The following is an 18,326-nucleotide window of genomic DNA, read 5'->3' on the forward strand; positions in this document are numbered from 1 at the left end:
ACTGCCCTGAGACCAAAACACTTCAGACAAAGCTCTTTATGAGATTTTCCCCGTCGGACAAACATCAACAGGCGGCAGATTTTTGGTGGTTGTGAGGATTTTCCCGTCAGATCCTCCTGAGGGGAACTGGAGGTTGAGAGTGATTTTACTCCATGGATCTGCTCAGAGGACATCAGGACGTGTCAAATATGCTCAATATTTACAATCAGCCGCCATCTGACGAGGGATGAGCTGGATTTTTTGTCAGACTTCCAGTTTGTGGGCTCTGATCGTTGGTGAATGGATCTGTCGTATCTCTGCTCCACACGCTGCGAGCTGTTAGGTTCCTCCGTCACATTTTTCAGCATCTGTTAAAAATCTCTCCGTGTGGATTTCTCTTTTCTTTCTCAGGCCTGCAGTTTGAAGTTTCCTGGCTGAGACGTCCAGTAAAGTCCTCTAAAGTTTGCTTTTTAAACCCCATGAAGCCTCATTACCGCCCAGACGGAGGGATCCACTCAGACGGCGGGTCGATGCGTCCATCGATCAGGGTTTCCTCAGGTGAAGCGCTGTCCGTGTTGTTTACAGTATTTCTCCTGGAAAATCAGGATCTGTGTCTGTATCCGCCTCTCCTGGACTGGTTATTGTCTGCGTTCCCTGTTCCTGTCTTTTCATTTATTTCCTGTCGTTGGTTGAGCTGGCTGTCTCTGAGTCTGACAGCAGGAGAGCCGCACAATCACAGATCTACACACAGCGCACAACACCGCAGAGTGTGTGTGTGTTAATGTGTGTGTGTGCAGGTGTTACATAACAACCTCTCCTCTCCTCTTGAAATAACACTAAAATAGCTGCTCCGGCTTCACACTCTGTCGTCTCCGTGTCTTTAAAAGCACCAATTAGAGACATTTAATCACTGCAGAGGCTGTCCGCGCCGCTAACACTCAGCTACGCAGAGACAGAGGGAGACAGAGGGATTTCATTCGTCCTCCTCTCTCTAAAAGAAGACCATGCCTGAAGTGAAGGGAGCAGGAAAAGCATTTAATGTATTTTACATCATATTTTCAGCTCTGAACAGTGAAATGTGCTTCCTCTGCTGCACGTCAGGCTCAAAGAATCTGAAATCTCTGCGGCGTTTGGAGGGAATTATGGGAGTTTGAGCCCAGGGGTCTGATTGGCGGAAAGATGCAAAAAGTTCAGAGTTGTTCAGTAGATTTGTCAGCCAGAAACAGGCTGCAGATAAATCCTCTGTATCCACAGTCTGTGCGTCCACATGGAGAAATCAGACTATGAGCTTAGTCAGACCCAGATCAGACTGAGCAGAGCTGGATTCACACACCTGGATGATGGGATTGGATTAGAGGTTGTCAAGTCAAATTTAATGAGAGTTTTAAAGGATTTAAGCATCGCCTTTTAACCTAGCTTAACTGAGGTAGGGATAAATTAGAGACTGTGTGGAAAAGTAGCTCATTTTTACGCTTTTTTATTCAGTCAGTTTCAATCAAACAAAAATACTCACGCGCCGGCATGTAGAGAAATAAACAAATAAATGAGGATTAAAATTCTTAATGATCACATAATGTTGTTTTTTAGGAGAAAAAGCAAGTTTTAAAAATAAATAAACAAATAAAAATAAATAAAAATAAAATAAAATGAAAAATAAAAGAATAAAATAAAATAAAAAAAAAGAAAAACACAGATTTCCTTCCAGCGGGGTTTGACCTACATTAGCATGCCAAATAGCGAGCTCCCTAAAAGGTCTAAAACTGAGAAAGTGGAGCTGAAAAGACGACTTAAAACTGCAAAAACCAGAGAGGCAGAAGATTAGAGCCTCTACATTTTAAGGGACGTGGTTGTTCATGTCGTCATGGCGATGCCAGAACAATGCTACTTCACATAAAGAAATATAATAAAAAGTTAAAAGTAGGTAAAAAAAAAAAAAAATCAATATCTGATCAATTTGAAATGAGCTCTTTAGGTAAAGCAAAGTAAAAATCTAATATGGTGTTAAACTCTGAATTTCTAAAAATTAAAGAAAATAGTTTTGGTAGAAATGTTGATTTTTCTTTCGTTTAAAACGCTTAAACTCAACGCTTGTTTTGATGATTTACATCAGTGGTCCCCAACTGTTTTGTGCCACGGACCGGTTTTTGTGTCAGACATTATTTTCATGGACCACCTCTTCTTCTGTCTCCTTACTGGCTCCTGTACCCTGCCTAAAGAAACAAAGATGTTTGTTTTTTGTCCATTTTGCTAGCCTCTGGGATTTGGCGTCAAGAATGAGTCATTTTTTAGATGAAAACATTGTTCAGAATCAGATCATAAATCAAACTGAAATAATGTAAGTTTAGTATTTTTTATGTGTGGCCCAGCGACACGGGGGTTGGGGACCACTGATTGTCATGATGACTTAATGTTGGTGTATTTATCTGCATACTTTAAAGGACTTTACCTTGACACAGCTTTAAAAGGAGAAAAATAAGAATAATCTGTCTGTCATGTTTTCATGAGTGGAATCCACTTTGGGCAGCTCATCGTTCCTGTTCTCGTTGGGAGGCCGCTCAGCCGGAGGAAAACTTGGACCATGACAACAACAAACAGGGTCACGATGAACACCTCGGCACATCCAGGCCTAAAACATGAAGAGCTACAGCTGCGTCCGTCTCAGCCAGCGAATCAAAATCAATTTGATACCCACGCCCAGTTTCTGCAAAGACAAGTCGACGCAGACGCCTCCACAGCCTGGTTTGATGAATCGATTTCCTGTCAGCAGAAAGATTCAGAGCAGATTCTCCCTGTAACAGCGTCAGTGAAACAACAAAACCACGGCCTCATCCTACATCCCTTTCTGCATCCTTAATCCCGCCCTGAAGCTCTACCACGGAGAGGAAAACCTCCAGGAGGAAGTTCGTTCAATCAACAGAGGAGGAGAGAATTTCTGCAGCAGGTCAGGAAGTTTCAGCGGATCAGTCAGACGCTCCTTTAAAAACAGGAAGTGCCTTTAACCCAGTCTCTGAAGCTTTGTGCCCTCAAAATAAAATCCGGTAGAAAACATCGTCCAGGCTGGTGATCAAATTTGAGTTCTGGCATTAGCAAACATTTCTGACACAGTGTCAACAGGCAGGGACGGGCGTTGGTAAGCTTTTATTGAGACCGATGCTGTTATCAATTCTACTTATTGATCCAATTCTTTATTAATTCCTCCTGTGAATTCTCTCTGTACAAAAACTGACTTGACAGGTTTTCTCTTTTTAAGTTATTTTAACAAATCATTTTAATATATAAATATATATATATATATATATTGCTGTACATCTCTGCACTGTAACTTTTATGCTAATATCTTAAAATCCGTTTCAACCTTCTTTTCTGTCATTTTATTTAGTTTTGTTGCATCTATTTATGATTATTTTTCCTGGTTTTGATTGTTTTCTAAAAAACTTTTGGATATTTTAAAAGTTTTTGAAATTTCCATTTAAAAAAAAAATGTTTTGTTTTATTTTATTTTTTTTTTAACTTCAAAATTTTGAAAAAAATTTGGAAATAATTTTTGAAATTTCAAGAATTTCCCTAGCTTCAGATTTCTTAAGTAATTTGAAAAATTGGCCAAACTTTGAAAATAAATAAATAAATATATATATATATATATATATATATATATATATATATATATATATATATATATATATATATATATATATATATATATATATATATATATATATTACAACTTGCATAAAATATTGAAATATTACAAATTTGCTGAAAAGGGAAATTACAAAAATTGAAAAAATTGAAAAAATAAGTTTGAAAAAAATTGTAAAAATTTGAAAAAAAAGTTGAAATGTCAAAGATTTGCAAAAAAAAAAAAAATTTGAAAGAACACTTGAATTTGCTTACTTTCTGAAATTATTGCTTACCTTCACTTTTCTTTGTCGTTGTTAGTTCTATTATCAGGGTCATTAATAATCAATACTGTCTGTAAGAAAAATAAATATTCTTTATTTTAATGATACGCCTGACGTCAGGTGCAGCAGCTCTGGTGTACCGTAAACAATCAACCGTGAAGTGCAAATGCGAATAAGCGGTTACAGACACCCATCCCTTGGCGGCGGTGAAATATGCAGAACTCTGACGTGGCTTGATTTGATTTGGCTTGACTCAACAAAATCACATAATGGGCTGTGACCAATCAGAATCAAGTATTTGAGACAGAGGAGAAGTCAGAGGAATATCTTCTTCAGCTAAAACCAACAAATCATAAAGTTTTCTTCCATCACTGACAAAGAGAAGGCTCCTGACGTTAAACCAAAGCTTTAGATAGACTTTACGCAGGGTGAAATCTCCTGTGAGTTTTGTGAAATCCCCATCCACTGACCCAGCAGCCAATCAGAGCCCAGCATCCTGAGCCCGTCCACAAACAGCCCCCTCAGCTCTTTGTCTTAGCGGAGCAGCCGCGCTCGCCTTGTTAACCCCGGACCTGATGTCGTCTCCTCGGCTGAAGAGGCTTTCTGCTCGGCTCGATGAAATCAATTCAGCTCAGTATCTCCTCAGGATTGGAGACCGGGAGTCTCATCTGCGACGGTCGTCCTCCAGCTCTTTGGAAGTAATCCCTTTAAACTCCTCTCAGAGGTCTGGGGATGGTTTTGGCTCCTCTTTGCTCACTGCTGGAAATAAATTCCTCACCTCTGGCTGTTTCCCAAACTGCTTTGAAACAGAGAGCGTGTCCTAAAGAGACCCGGCGCTCATCCATCCTCTCCTCTGAACCCACAGAGCAGCCTCCAAATTACCTTTCAGAGCCGAGGTCATGGAGAGGAATTGTTGCTAAAAGACATTGGAAGTAGATTACAGCGATAACATCTCCATTCCTTTTCTGTCTGCTTTGTGCCGGCAGCGCGGACGGCCCGCGGAGCCGGTGACCACAGAGCGTCTTTAAAGGACAGAGAAGCAGTCTGAGGGGCCGGCGGTCTGAGATAGTCTGATAGGAGACGCCTTTGTGCAGCGGAGGAGGTTTTTCATGATCACTGTTCAGATCATTCAGAGTCTTTTCAGCTCAGGAGCCACGGTTTCATGCTTCAGACCGGACGATTTTCTGCACATACGCCACATATCCACGAATGATAACTTCAGTTTTTTACCATTCACAGATTTCACAGCCCCATGAGGTTCACCATGAGAAAAATCTGTAAAGATCATTTAATTTTCTTGTTTTTAAAAAGATTCAGATAAGTTGACTCAACCTGTTTGCTCTGGTTGAAAGAAATCTATGTCCATTTGCCAAATTGGTGCGTTTGCTGATGTTGAAGCTGTTATGTCACAATCACTCCAGGACTGCTCTCATTCAGACTCTGGTGCAGTTCATCTGAAGTTTCTAATTCGTCAAAAGTTTGCAAAACTGTACTTAAAAACCTTTTTTCTTACATTTTTCTGTTAAAGAAGCTCAAAGGCCCAAAACTACTTCAGCTGAAGTCGACTGAATCAACCTAAACCAGAGGAAAGTTCCTTTTGTGCTGATCAGCTGATGCAGAGGCAGAATAACACCAACTTGGGCGTACCCTCCACAGGAACATACATCAGATTTATGATCCAGAGTCTGATCCTGAACAGGAAGAGGCAACGATTGGGGTGTTGCAGCTGCAGCCATGACAGCATGACTCCATGTTGAAATTTGATGGATATTTCTACTTCGTTGCATTGTGTAATTTTGTGTGGTCGGCTCTCACTCTGGGAGCAGTATGAGGTAAAATGGCTAGCTTGCGGAGAAAATAAAACAGCACATTTTTTATTGAATTAAAAGTAATGGCTGTTTTGTTTAGTTCTGCAGTCACATTACAGAAAAAAAGACGTGTGTTGGTTACAGCTACCAGTAACAGATTGCTCAGTCTGTTTGGCTCCAACCTTTAGCATTCTGCTAAGCTGAAGCTAAACCACAAAAACCACAAAGAGAGAAAAAGAGGAAACACTTGGAGGTTTGGGAATGGGTTTAAAAGTTCTGCTAATGAGACTTTGAAGATGCATGAAGACAAGCAGAAAATCATTAGCGCAAGAATCTCTGGCCTCCTCCGGACTCTTCTCTGTCATCTTCCTGCTTGTTCTCTGGCCTCTTCCCGACTGTTTACTTCCTGATTGTTCTCTGGCCTCTTCCTGACTGTTTACTTCCTGATTGTTCTCTGGCCTCTTCCTGACTGTTCTCTGGCCTCTTCCTGACTCTTCTCTGGCCTCTTCCTGATTGTTCTCTGTCATCTTCCTGCTTGTTCTCTGGCCTCTTCCTGACTGTTCTCTGGCCTCTTCCTGACTCTTCTCTGACCTTTTCTTTTTTTTGTTTTATCCTCGACTGTTTGCCAACCTTTGTCACATAAAAGTCTTTTGCATTCAGTCCCTTTTCCCCTCTTTCCTCACCGATCAGGGAAGGTTTCATTTGTCTTGTTAGCTTGTCTCTGGAGCTCCCTGTGGTTCGCTTTCCAAAAACAGGAGAGGAAGGATGTTATACTTTGTTAAACAAGTGTTTACTCCACTTCCTGGTTGAGTCATTACTACTTCTGCTGTTACTTTCTTACGGTAAAAGTCTCTTTGCAGAGCAGAACAAAGCTAGCAGCGTAAGCTAACGAGTTCTGCCTCAGCCCTGGAAACTAAACCACTGAAACACGTTTAATGAACTTTATTCAAACTTTAAAGGTGAGAAGAAGTCAGTTTGTTGTCTGAACTTGGGAAATCTTTTGTTTTAACTCTGGCTGCACCTTTTCCAGACATCTCTGCGTCATTTCTCGAGCATTCCCCCAAATTAAATCTGACGTGTCGGCTGTGTGGGACTCTGGGAAATCCTCCTGCATTTTAATAAAGTTTTGTCAGTTTATAAAGGCGATGTGATGTTCAGCTGGGGAAAAGAGGTTCAATTTCCTCCATTATTGCTGCTTCTGTTCTTCAGTGAAGACACTAAAGTTGCTGAGCTCCACTTTATTTATTATTTATGCTGGATTCTTCAAACAGCTGAGGACGCAGCGGACCGACCCACCGACCGACCGACCGACGAGTGAGCGACTGGATGAGACTTCAGCTTCACTGAGGCAGCAGCAGGCGGACAGCTGACTGGCCTGCAGCTCTGAGTGTGTGTGTGTGTTTTCATGTGTGTGTGTGCATGCGAGCGTGTTTCAGTTGAGTCCATCTGTTGTTGCGCGCTGGCCCGAGGCGACGGCATGAGAGAGAGAGGAGAAGAAGAAAGACGGAGGAAGAGAAGAAAAGAAGAACAAGTGGAGGAATGTAGGGGTGTGTTTTTGTCTTTGTGTGTGTGCTCCTGTGTGTGTGTGTGTGCTCCTGTGTGTGTGTGTGTTGTACCGCAGGCGCTGCTGTCTGTGTGTCTCTGTGGAGCCCAGATGGAGCCAGAACTCAACAGAACACATTAGTCCACTTGGCGTGTTCGCACACACGTTCAGACACACTCAGATATTCAGTGTAATCCTCCTGACAGCCGGATCACCTGAGCCTCTGCTCGCTCCGCTGCTGCAAGATTTCTGCTCGGCTGGAACAGTCAGATAAATTCTACGGAAGCCCGGAGAGGCCCGTTATCGCTCCTTTACTTATCTCAACTTCTGGATGGAGAAAAAAAAAAAACAAATCTCAGGCTTGGGCTGAGTTTCCTGAGCATCTTTGGGTTTTATTTTCAAGCGGAGGTAGAGGATGACAGGAGGGGAGAGGTAACGACGGGATGAAGGGAGGAGAGAGGAGTGAAGGATTTGTATGCTCGACTGGATCCGTCATTTCCTGAGCTATGGATTGTAGACGCTGCTTTGACTTGGACATGTCTGCTCAGAGACTGACTGAGCAGCTGAGTGAGCACCAATTTCCCTCCGACCAACTCCTCTACATCATATTTTAAACTCCTGAGTCGTCCCAGGACGCTTCTCGACATGTGCAAGACGTTGGAAAGGGATTTCACCGTTTCTTACAATCAAATAAAAAGTTAGTTACTGTCCGACAAGAAACACTGACGAACTGGTCGACTGATATGTAACGTCTCCTTGAAGGCTACAAAGTCCAAGAATGAGGCGAGTTATTTCACCTTGAGTTAGTTACCGTAAAACTCAGAATATACGCCACATCTCTTTTTGATGCACATATTTTGTGGTTTGTTTTTGCACGTTGATGCGTTCAGCGAAGCAACAGACAGAGTCAACTGGAGGCAGATGCAGCAAAGAGTCACAGATTGGACATTTGGACCTGAAACCAGACCGCCTGCCCCAAAAGTTAAAAACCGTACGAGCACATGTGGCGCTGGAATCCACCGCCAAGTCAAACTGGCGCCCCCCCCTGAGACTCACTTTTAACAGTGTTGTCTTTAACTGAGAGGAGGCTGCATGGTCACAAACACACAGCCTGATGAACACTCATCCACTCAACATCCACGTTCATCTACGACTCGTTTGTCTGGACTACTCAGAGAGTGTTCAACACGTCTGCCCACTTTATTTAACAACTTGCCAAATTTTGCTGGATGAGTTTATCCAGTCTTTCATTTTCAGAGTCCTTTTTATACGGAAATACATTAAATCTGTTAACGATGGCTCCAATTTATGGTTTACAGAGCAGAATGAAGACTTTCTGAGTATTTCTTTTATTTTATGAGTATTTCAACGGACGATCCAACAGAAACAACTGAAACCTTTTAAAGTTCCTGTGAGGAGTTTCTAGCTGGAAAGTCAATGGTACAAGCTATGATTCAGGAAAATTATTTGACCTTGAGTTAGCTACCGTGAAACTGACAGAGCACAAACTAAACTAAAATACACGTTAAAGGCTATAATACAAGCTAAAGGCTAAAACACAGGCTTTAGGCTAAAATATAGGCTAAATCACAAGATGGAGACTTAAACATGAGCTAATGACAAAATAAAAGCAAAACACTTAAACACACACCAAAGGCTAAAATTCAAGCTAAAGGCTAAAACAAAAGCTAATGACAAGGGTAAAAGCTAAAGTCTTAAACACACACAAAAGATGAAAACACAAGCTACAGACTAAATTACAAGCTAAAGGCTAATACACAGGCTAAAGGCTAAAACAATGGCTTAATCACAATCTAATGACAAAAATAAAAGCTAAAGATGAAAATACAAGCTAAAGGCTAAAACGAGAGCTAATGACAACAATACAAGCTAAAGGCTAAAACACACACCAAAGGATTAAATACAAGCTTAAGCTTAAAACAAGAGCTAATGACAAAAATAAAAGCTAAAGGCTAAAACACACACAAAAGACTAAAACACAAGCAAAAAACTTAAATACAAGCTAAAGGCTAAAATGCAAGCTAAAGGCTTAATCACAAGCTAATGACAAAAATAAAAGCTAAAGGCTAAAACACACACCAAAGGCTAATATACAAGCTAAAGACTAAAATACAAGCTAAAAAACTATTAAAAAAAAAGGAAAAAAAAAGCTAAAGGCTAAAGGCTAAAACACACACCAAAGGCTAAAATAGGAGCTAAAGGCTAAAACACAGGCTTTAGGCTAAAACGTAGCTCTGCTTGGTGAGGTTGGAGTTGGTAGATGAGCTCTGGTAGGACAGAACCAGGATTCACTAACGTTACACGTTACAGACACGTCTCAGAGCACCGGGCTGTGAGGAGAGAGAAATATAGCAGCTGCTAGGCTACGCTACAAACTGACAAAGTTAGCTTGTTGTCAGGTTTCAAAGCGTAGCTCTAACTGTTGATAAATATAATTTCCAAACAAACACACGCCTCGTTCAGAGTCACGTGTGACAGTGATCACGGCCTTTCTGGGTTTTGTTATAGAGACAGATTCTCGATGGATGACAGGGAAGATTTCACAGCTGGGTCAGGAGGAGGTGGTGACCCAAACAGATCACTCGCAGCCATCTATCAACCATCACTGCTCCTGAACGTCTCCAGAGACGTCTGCAGATGCCCGGCTGATCTGACCCCATCATGAACACGCGTGTTTACTCCACACACTGACAGAGATCCTGTTCTCCCTCCCATGATGTGGATGTTTTGGCACTTTGAGAAACGCCACGATGTCAACATCATTAGTCTGCACGCTAAGGGCGACGTGAACGCTCACAGATAACCATGACACTCTGTATGGCCTGTGCTGAGCTGGACGGACAGACGGACGTCCTTGGGCGTGTCTCTGACTGGGGGACAGACCCAATGATCCTGACTTTAGTTCTTGATGTTATGATCTGGATCTGCATCCCTCTGCTGCTGCAGCGCTCCCTCTGTCCCTTTAAATCTGGATCTCTGCTCATCATTCCTCTCCGCGCTCTCAGGGGAGCTCGATGCCCTGCATGACAACAGATGGAGCCCTGAGGCTGTGGGACCTCACACACACACACACACACACACACATATACACACACACACACACATGCATGCAGAAAGAGGGCTGGCATCAGTGTGGTGGGGTGAGAGCAAGCTGTGGTAAAGACTGATGTCAACATCAGTACGAGTGTGCACACACACACACGCACACACACACACAGAAGGCATGGTGAACAGGGTGAACACACACAAAGCAGATTTATGAGCATTCAGCCAGCGCTCACAGACAGTCTGTATCACACTCACACACACACACACACACACACACACAGCTGATGGGGAAACAGGAAATATCTGAGTGGATTTAAAACAGAAAATCTAATCAAAGAGGAAGAATCTGCGCGGGGAGACTCTGCCCTCGGTGCGTGGATGTATTTACCACAGTTCACACTTGAATTTGGAGCTAATTTGAGTTTCCAAACTTCAAAACAAACTAAGCTGAGGGGATTTGGGGACTTTGCTGTTTGGCACGTTGAGAGCCTCTGGTGACTCCGTCCATCCACTTCAGAGTCTGGCTCCTGATCAGGACCACAGCGGCTGCACGCGAAGCAGCCCCAAACATCTTTTCACTTCAACTTTCTCCATCCACTCCTGGTGGGTCAGAGAGTGCAGCGCGGCATGCTGGGGGATGTGGTCCTGGGTTTGCCCTCAGGACTCCCCTGGAGGTTAGTTCACTCTAAGATAAGCTGAAGACTCGAGGTCTCGTTTGAAATGTCTGTTTCCATCATCAACGAGGCGGTTGGACGCCTGAGATCTGATGATTCCTCACACGGAAACTTTTCAGGATCACACAAAAACAACGCAGCATTTTGAGCCTTAAACCAACAAAGATCCAACAAATTTTTCCCTTGTGTTTAATCTGATCTGGGAATTATTTAGTATCTGTTTTAAGGTACCCCTTCAAGTAGTTATGTAGTGCGATTTATCTCTTCTAGGCTCCTTTTGAAGTGTCCCATACTCTGTGAACCAAAACACTCCTGAGCACCAACTCCAACTCCTCTCTTCATAAATAATCTGTTTCATGGTACCCTCTGTGAGTTTTTACAGGCTAGTCCAAAGTTTTGAAGGTATTCAATTGTAATTCTGGTAATTCAATGTACACAACTATAAATTGGATGTTACAGGTGCTCAAACAAAGTGTACTGTATGTATGTGAGGTCTTTTTGAAAGGCTAAGGGTTTGAGTCGACAATAAATTTATCTTATGTCTTTTTTTTAAATAACCATAACCTTATCTAGCCGTTTCAAGTACCCCTTAAGTCTCTGATTTAGGTTTTATTTAGAGTATCTTCATTTTCCAACAGATTTGTGTTTTTTGGACAACTTCTGGAGATTTTTAATGTCTGAGAATTCTTTAGTGACAGTTTCAAGGAACCTCATATGTGTTAGTGTACCTAAGCATCTGTCCCCAGGTACTTTTAAGCATTAACCTTAAGATATTCTTAATTTATTTTTGTCTTTCTTCCAAACGTGTTTTGTTCTGCTTTCGATGCAGACTTAAGTTTCACGTTAGGTTTAAGTACAGTTCAATGAAATATATTTTGGTATCAAGGTACCCTTCATCACCTAATGAAATATAACATGAAGCATCTGTTAAAAGTAACCGTACCATTAATTTGACGACATTGTTCAGCATTTGATTTGAGGTACCCAAAAGAATCCCTTTTCATATGTCATACAACATCTGTATCATGGTACCCTTAGGAACAATGCTGTAAGGTAGCATATTATTTTTTCATCAGCGTGCAAAAACACAGCTGTTTCTTGGTCCGCAATGGCTCCTGGCAATCAGTCGCTTTTTGTCTCCAATCATCTGTTTCTGGTACCCCAAATCATCAGTTTTACATACTATTCATATTAAGGTCTCCTAAGGAATGTGTTTTAAAATAGCATAGTGCTATTAGCAGTATGCTAATCAACAGCTGGTTTGTCATAATAAAGATGGAAGCAATATAGTGCCTCACTAAATTTAGATCCTTGACGAGGAGCTTTAAATGCTTGATTTTTTGTGGTCATGTATTTCTGGTTCTGTGTTTTCTGTAGTGTGTTTTTAAACGTCTTGATGTTAGTTTGAAGAAATCTTTTAGCGTGTGCATCAAGGTGCCCCTCAGCGTCTGTATTTAGCTTCCTTTCAGTGATAGTTTATTTGTTCAGTCTGTTTCTGCCTTCAGTCAGTGGCATTCACCCAAACAGGAAGAGGCTCCATATTAAATATTGCAGAAGCAGCACAAAGACTCTCTCAGATTTGTGGAAAACAAATAATTTCTCAGAGGAAAGTTGAAGCTACCTGCACAGAATACAAACAGAGTGTTGGCACACCTGAGAAGTGAACCTGAGCTGGCTCGGCGCCACACATTGTTGCCTGGTTTGGCTGGGTTTGAGGAACGTGGGCCCGGGTTTAGTCAGAGACAGAATCAGCTCGTTTAGCAGCACACGGCCGAGCTTTGAGCAAATGTTGACGCCTGGAATCAGAGCGGCGTGGCGTGGGCTGATGGTGGTGCGTCATTGATCATGAGCCTGGCTCCGGGCCAGCTGCCAGGTGTGCCAGCTTTAATGAAGGGCATCGATGAGTGCAGAGATTTCTCCAGAACATCCAGGACAACGCGGCTGGCTCTGTGACGGCTTCAGATGAGTGGAGCCCAATCGTCCAGACAAACCTGTGTCTGCAGCAGGAACAGCATCGATTGTGTGGAAATTTACCCAAAGGAACTCTCAGGGCACCTGTACCCGAGCATCTGTCCCCAGGTACCTCTAAGCATAAACATTAAGATATCCTTGATTTATTTTTGTCTTTCTTCCAAACATGTTTTATTCTGCCTTTGACGCAAACTTTAGTTTTATGTTAGGGTTTAGTTCGTTTCAAAGACAAATGTACCAAGGTACCCTTAGGCATCTGTTTAAACATGACATGAAGCATCTGTTTAAGGTTCCCCTAGGATCAGTTTGATGACATCATTCAGCATTTGATTTTAGGTACCCTACATTTTCCTATGTAATACAACATCCATATCAAGGTACATTTAGGAACAATCTTGTAAGAAAGCATATTATTTACGATTTTTTATTTTATTTTATTTTATTTTATTTTATTTTATTTTATTTTATTTTATTTATTTTAATTTATTTTAATTTATTTTATTTTATTTTATTTATTTTTTTAAAAAAGGACAAATCTGGAAGAAAGTACAGATTAAAATTTTGTGTGGATGGATTCATTGTACTGACAATCTAACAGATTAATATTCATGCTTGATATGTGGCAATGAAAAAAAAAAAAACAGAACAAAACAAAACAAAATTATGAGTTGAGCAATATTTTCAATTTATTATATTCTTTAAATTCATTTATTTATTTATTCATTTTGTCAAATCTTTGAAACTTTCAGTTTTTGAAAGTTATGGAAATTTTTGGAAGTTAATTTTTTTCTGTAAAGTTTGGCAAATTTTTAAAAGTACTTTAAAAATTCAAATTTTAGTATATTCTTGAAAATTTAATATATTTTTTTTTTTTTGTTAATTTCAAAACAAATAAACTTTCAGAAAATATCTTAAATTGTAAAAATGTTAATAATTTCAAAAAAAAATTGAAAAATACATTTTTTATCTTTGTTGTATTTTTTTAAACTACTTTAAAAAATTAAATTATTTGCAAATAATGTAAATGTATCTTTTTTTTCAATTTTTTAGGAATTTCAAAAAACTAATGAAATTCAAGAAAATATCTTAAGTTATAAAAATTTTGGTAATTTCAGCAAATTTTTGAAATATCATTTTTCTTATTTTTGTTCTAATATTTCTAACTATATTTTTATTTTTTTTATTTGTATTTTCTTAATTTTCCGCAAATTTATCAAAAATACTAAACCAAGATATCACTTTCATAAATTCAAGAAACTTTTTGTTGAGATCATTATTCACTGTATTTTTACTATGTGTCGATTTTTATACACTTTATCGTCTTCATTGAGAAGATAAAGTAGATTTTGTGTCTCCTGAATGACTTTAATCCAGGTGAGCTGAGGTAAAGTGGCTCTAATGAAAGTAAAGGTTGCAGACCCCTGACTTAGACTCTTAAATTTACATATGATTCACTGAAATCTATTTCTGCTGGAGCAACACGTGTCCTCACAATCCAACCTGAGAGATTTTCACATTTAACCCAAAGTTTAACACATTGCCCGACTCCTCCTTAAGACTCGCAGGTTTAAATCCCTCCAAAGCCCCGCTTTAAGATCCCAAATCTTCCTCACATCCTTCTAAATCCTGCTCCTGACATCACCCAGACTTCCACCTGACATCCCCTGCAACCTGCATCATGTGACATCACCTTGAGCGCAGCGTGGCGCGGCCTGCTAATGCCACTAAGATCAGTGTAAAAGGTCGGGAGGAGAAGTAAATGTCAAAGCTAATCAGAGCTGGAGGAAACAAACAGGAAGCTGCGATGAAAGTGAATTTCTGATGTGATGAATGGATGTGGACAGGAGGGAAGTGTCTGACATCAACAATATGGAGGCAGAGTGATCACATTAGCTGCTCTGGACGCGGCGATGGAGGAAGAGGAAGGCGCGCTGTGACATGGCTAATTGGTTGTGGCGGACGGAGAATGTGAAACAGCAATGATCATAAAGGAAAATCAAAGAGGAAGGAGGCGATGAGATGAAGTTTGACCGCTCTGACGGGGTTCGTTAGGAATGAAGGTGTACAAACACTAAATCAAGTCGCACAGAGCTCTGCAGAAACGTTTGAAAGCTGGAGCTCAGAGAAACACGCGACCTGATGTTTCACCTCACACCAAACCTCCGTCTGGAGTCGGTCAGAAACCAGGATAAAAGGATCTCCTCCTGCCCTCCACACCGCCTCCTTTTGGCTGCTTGAACTTTTTCCCACAACCTCTCAGAGGAGCCTGGAGCTTGACCTCCATTTTGACAGCAGAGAGATCCAAACCCCGTCCAAAGGATCCAGAGACGATAAGAGCGGGCACAGACGAGCGAGGTGAAGTTTCAAACACGAGCCTCAGGTCCACAAACACCCGTCCATGCTGCAGACAAACAATGCTCTCTGTGTTTCTACATCAGGGCTCAGACGGGGACGTCATTTATCGCCAACATTTCAACATCTGCTCCACCACCTCCAGTTCCACTCCATTAAGCTTTAAAACCAAGGCTCTCCATGAGGAGGAGTCACTTATTGGGTTTTATTGGAAGCTGTTGCTGGTTCACTGGTGAGGCTTAATGGGAAACTTAATGAAACCGAGCGAGAAATAATGTTTTTAATTTAAATTTAAGGACGGGAAAAAACAGGAAAATCATTTTAAATGTCAAACAAAACCAAAGCAGATCACGCAGAACATCCAGAGCTGGGTATAGAGGAACTTTAAGGGGAAAATAAATTCATTTTTGGTATGACAACGAAAATATTTTTCTTTTCTTTTTTTTCTTTTTATTGTTATTATATTTGCCAAGCCTCAACACTTTTATCTGCAGGAGACAGGACAGTGGATAAAGGACTATTCTGTTTATTTAAGTAGCTTTCTGTCCCCTCATGCAGATAACAGGAGTAAAAACAAATGGATATAATCTACAAATTTGTTTTACTTTGCAAAGTTTGGACATAACTTCATTTTTCATGTCATTTTTTAAGAAGTTCCTCCCAGAATTATTTTGTTCTTTTTCCCATTTAGTTTGTTTTCATTTTAAATTATACAAAAGTTTTTGTTCTTTGCCGCATAAATGAGAGAAATCTATATTTCAATGTTTTTGACATCTACTCTGGGGGACTTATCTCTGTTTCACTCAGATTATGAAAATTAGAATAGAATAGAATAAAAATACTTTTTTTTTTTTTTTTTTTTTTTTTATCTTCGAGGGGATACAAGTATATAGAAAGTGCAAAAAAATAAATTAATAATAATAATAAAATAAAATAAAATAAAAAAATAGATAAAAAAAAATAAAAAAATGAGAAATAAAAAGTTTTAAAAAATAATTGATTAAATAAATAAAAAATAAAATCAAATAGAAAATCTAAAAAATAAATAAAGAAAAAAAGAGAAATAAGAAGTAAAAAAAATGATTTATTTAAAAAATAAATAAAAAATACAATATTTTTTTAACTAAAAATCAAAAAATGAGAACTAAAAAGTAATAAAATAAAATAAAATAAAATAAAATAAAATAAAATAAAAAATAAATAAATAAAAATAAGTTGAAAAAATAATAATAATAAAAATATTTTTTTTTAAAAAGGGCTTCATTTTCACGTCTTTAAGGGTGTTTTCCAACCAATGCATGAGAGGGTTAAACGTTTCTTCAGTTTCTTCACTGATCAGTTGGAAAGCTTCCTCATCTGATTAAAGTCAGCAGAGCTGGCAGACGTTCAGCACCAGCAGCTCCTCTTTCATACCTGAACCCGTCTCCCAGCTTCCCCTCTTTCATTAAACCCAGTCAAACTCTCACACGCTCCACTGTTTCATGTCTGAACAAGAACAGCCCTGCAAAGAGCAAACTGAGCTCCAACTCCCAGAAGGCATCACTGCGAGCAGGCCCCGTCTCCCAGGAAGCAGAGGAGGCTACAGTGTTGTCTTTACCCGATATGAGCACAAACGGTGACTGAACGAAGGACAAAGTGTTGGCTGACTTCCCCCAATGAGCCGCTCAGGCAGGAAGGAGAAGTTGTTCCTCTTTCCTAATTTGGATCATCAGGGGAAAGGAGGTTAACGGTGTGGTTTCTTTATTTAATGAGCGCTGACGGGGAGTCAAACATCAGAGGCAGAACAGAGCGTTTCATCCCACTTTTAACTCAAACCATCGCTCTGAAGTTCCCCGAGCACGACCACCAAAAGCAGGACGAGCAGACGCTCCGTCAGGACGGCGTCACAGCACGACAGAGACGTCAGAGACGTCAGCGGGGCTTACCGAGCTTGGGCAGTGAGTACTGGACTTTAAAGTAGTCCTGGTAGAATCCCAGGAGCCTCTTGGTGATGTGCAGAGCATAGTCCCCCGCTCCACTGGAAATGGCGTCTGGTCGGGCATACAGACGGATCTGAGAGGGGAGAAGAGGACAGAGAATCAGGGAGGGGTCACGCTTTGATACAGAGACAGATTCACAGGGCAGGGGGCGGGGCTTATCTGTGGGGACGCTATTCTCTGGGAGATTTTTATCACACACACAGAGTCAAACCAGCTTCAGACACAGATTTATAAGATCAACAAATGATGAGTGATTAAAACAATGGATAAAAAATGTTCACACACTTAAAACCTTTCAGGTAAGTGACGTTTGATTTCTCAATTTAAGGGACAGGATTCAAATTTGAGTGTTTTTTTCTTCAAGAAGAGGCATTTTTGGCTTTATATTGAGAGTTATCATGGTTTGCAGCTCAAAAAAGTCAAAACTTTCTCACACTGGTGTTTTAGAAAACTCTTGTTTCAGTGTTTGAAAGACTTTGATTTAGCTGCTGTCTCTTTAAAACAGGGGTCGGCAGCTCAGGGCACAGGTGCCCCTGCTGCCTCTTAATGTTGGCACGCTGAGACTCATCACAATAAAGAAAAGGAGAAAAATAATAAACAAAAATATAAAAAAAGAAGTTCCTGCATAAAAAATGACAAAAGGTTAAAAGCTACGGTAAACCAGCTTCTCTATTTTCTAAACATTGTGCACTCGGAGCTCGTGGCGCCGCTCTCAGTGACGTGGAAGAGCGGGGCGGTATCAGCGGTGGCTCATTTACATATGAAGGCCACGCCCACTAAATCAGAGCGTTCTGAACAGAGGGGCTATGAGAGCCTGGAAACAATGCTGCTGTGCTTGATTTATTGGCTTTTTGGACCAAAACATGTTACTACCATTTCATGAAGACACCAATGATCCAGATTAAACTGCAGGAAAGGAGCAGGAGATGGGACCTTTAAAGACAGATTCAAGGATCTCTGGTAATTTAATCAAATGTGTAAGAGAAGAAAAAGAAAATCTCCTTAACTTCCTGGATTCATGTAAGTCACATGTGCAGGTATTGATGTTT

At 40.4% G+C, this 18,326-nt stretch overlaps 1 protein-coding gene across 2 annotated transcripts in view; it reads right to left on the bottom strand.

Moving 5' to 3' along the window:
- LOC141810466 (thyrotropin-releasing hormone-degrading ectoenzyme-like) overlaps positions 1-18,326 on the bottom strand; it is a 243,048-nt gene that overhangs the window by 150,152 nt on the left and 74,570 nt on the right. For both annotated transcript variants that reach the window (XM_074698055.1, XM_074698054.1), the window contains one exon: positions 17,224-17,350. In XM_074698055.1, coding sequence (XP_074554156.1) covers positions 17,224-17,350 — 127 coding nt within the window. The remainder of the gene's footprint in view (positions 1-17,223; positions 17,351-18,326) is intronic.

The sequence above is a fragment of the Halichoeres trimaculatus genome, unplaced genomic scaffold, assembly GCF_033239565.1.
Source record: "Halichoeres trimaculatus isolate MK-OKI-2021-1 unplaced genomic scaffold, fHalTri1.1 fHalTri1_scaffold_21, whole genome shotgun sequence".
NCBI lineage: Eukaryota > Metazoa > Chordata > Actinopteri > Labriformes > Labridae > Halichoeres > Halichoeres trimaculatus.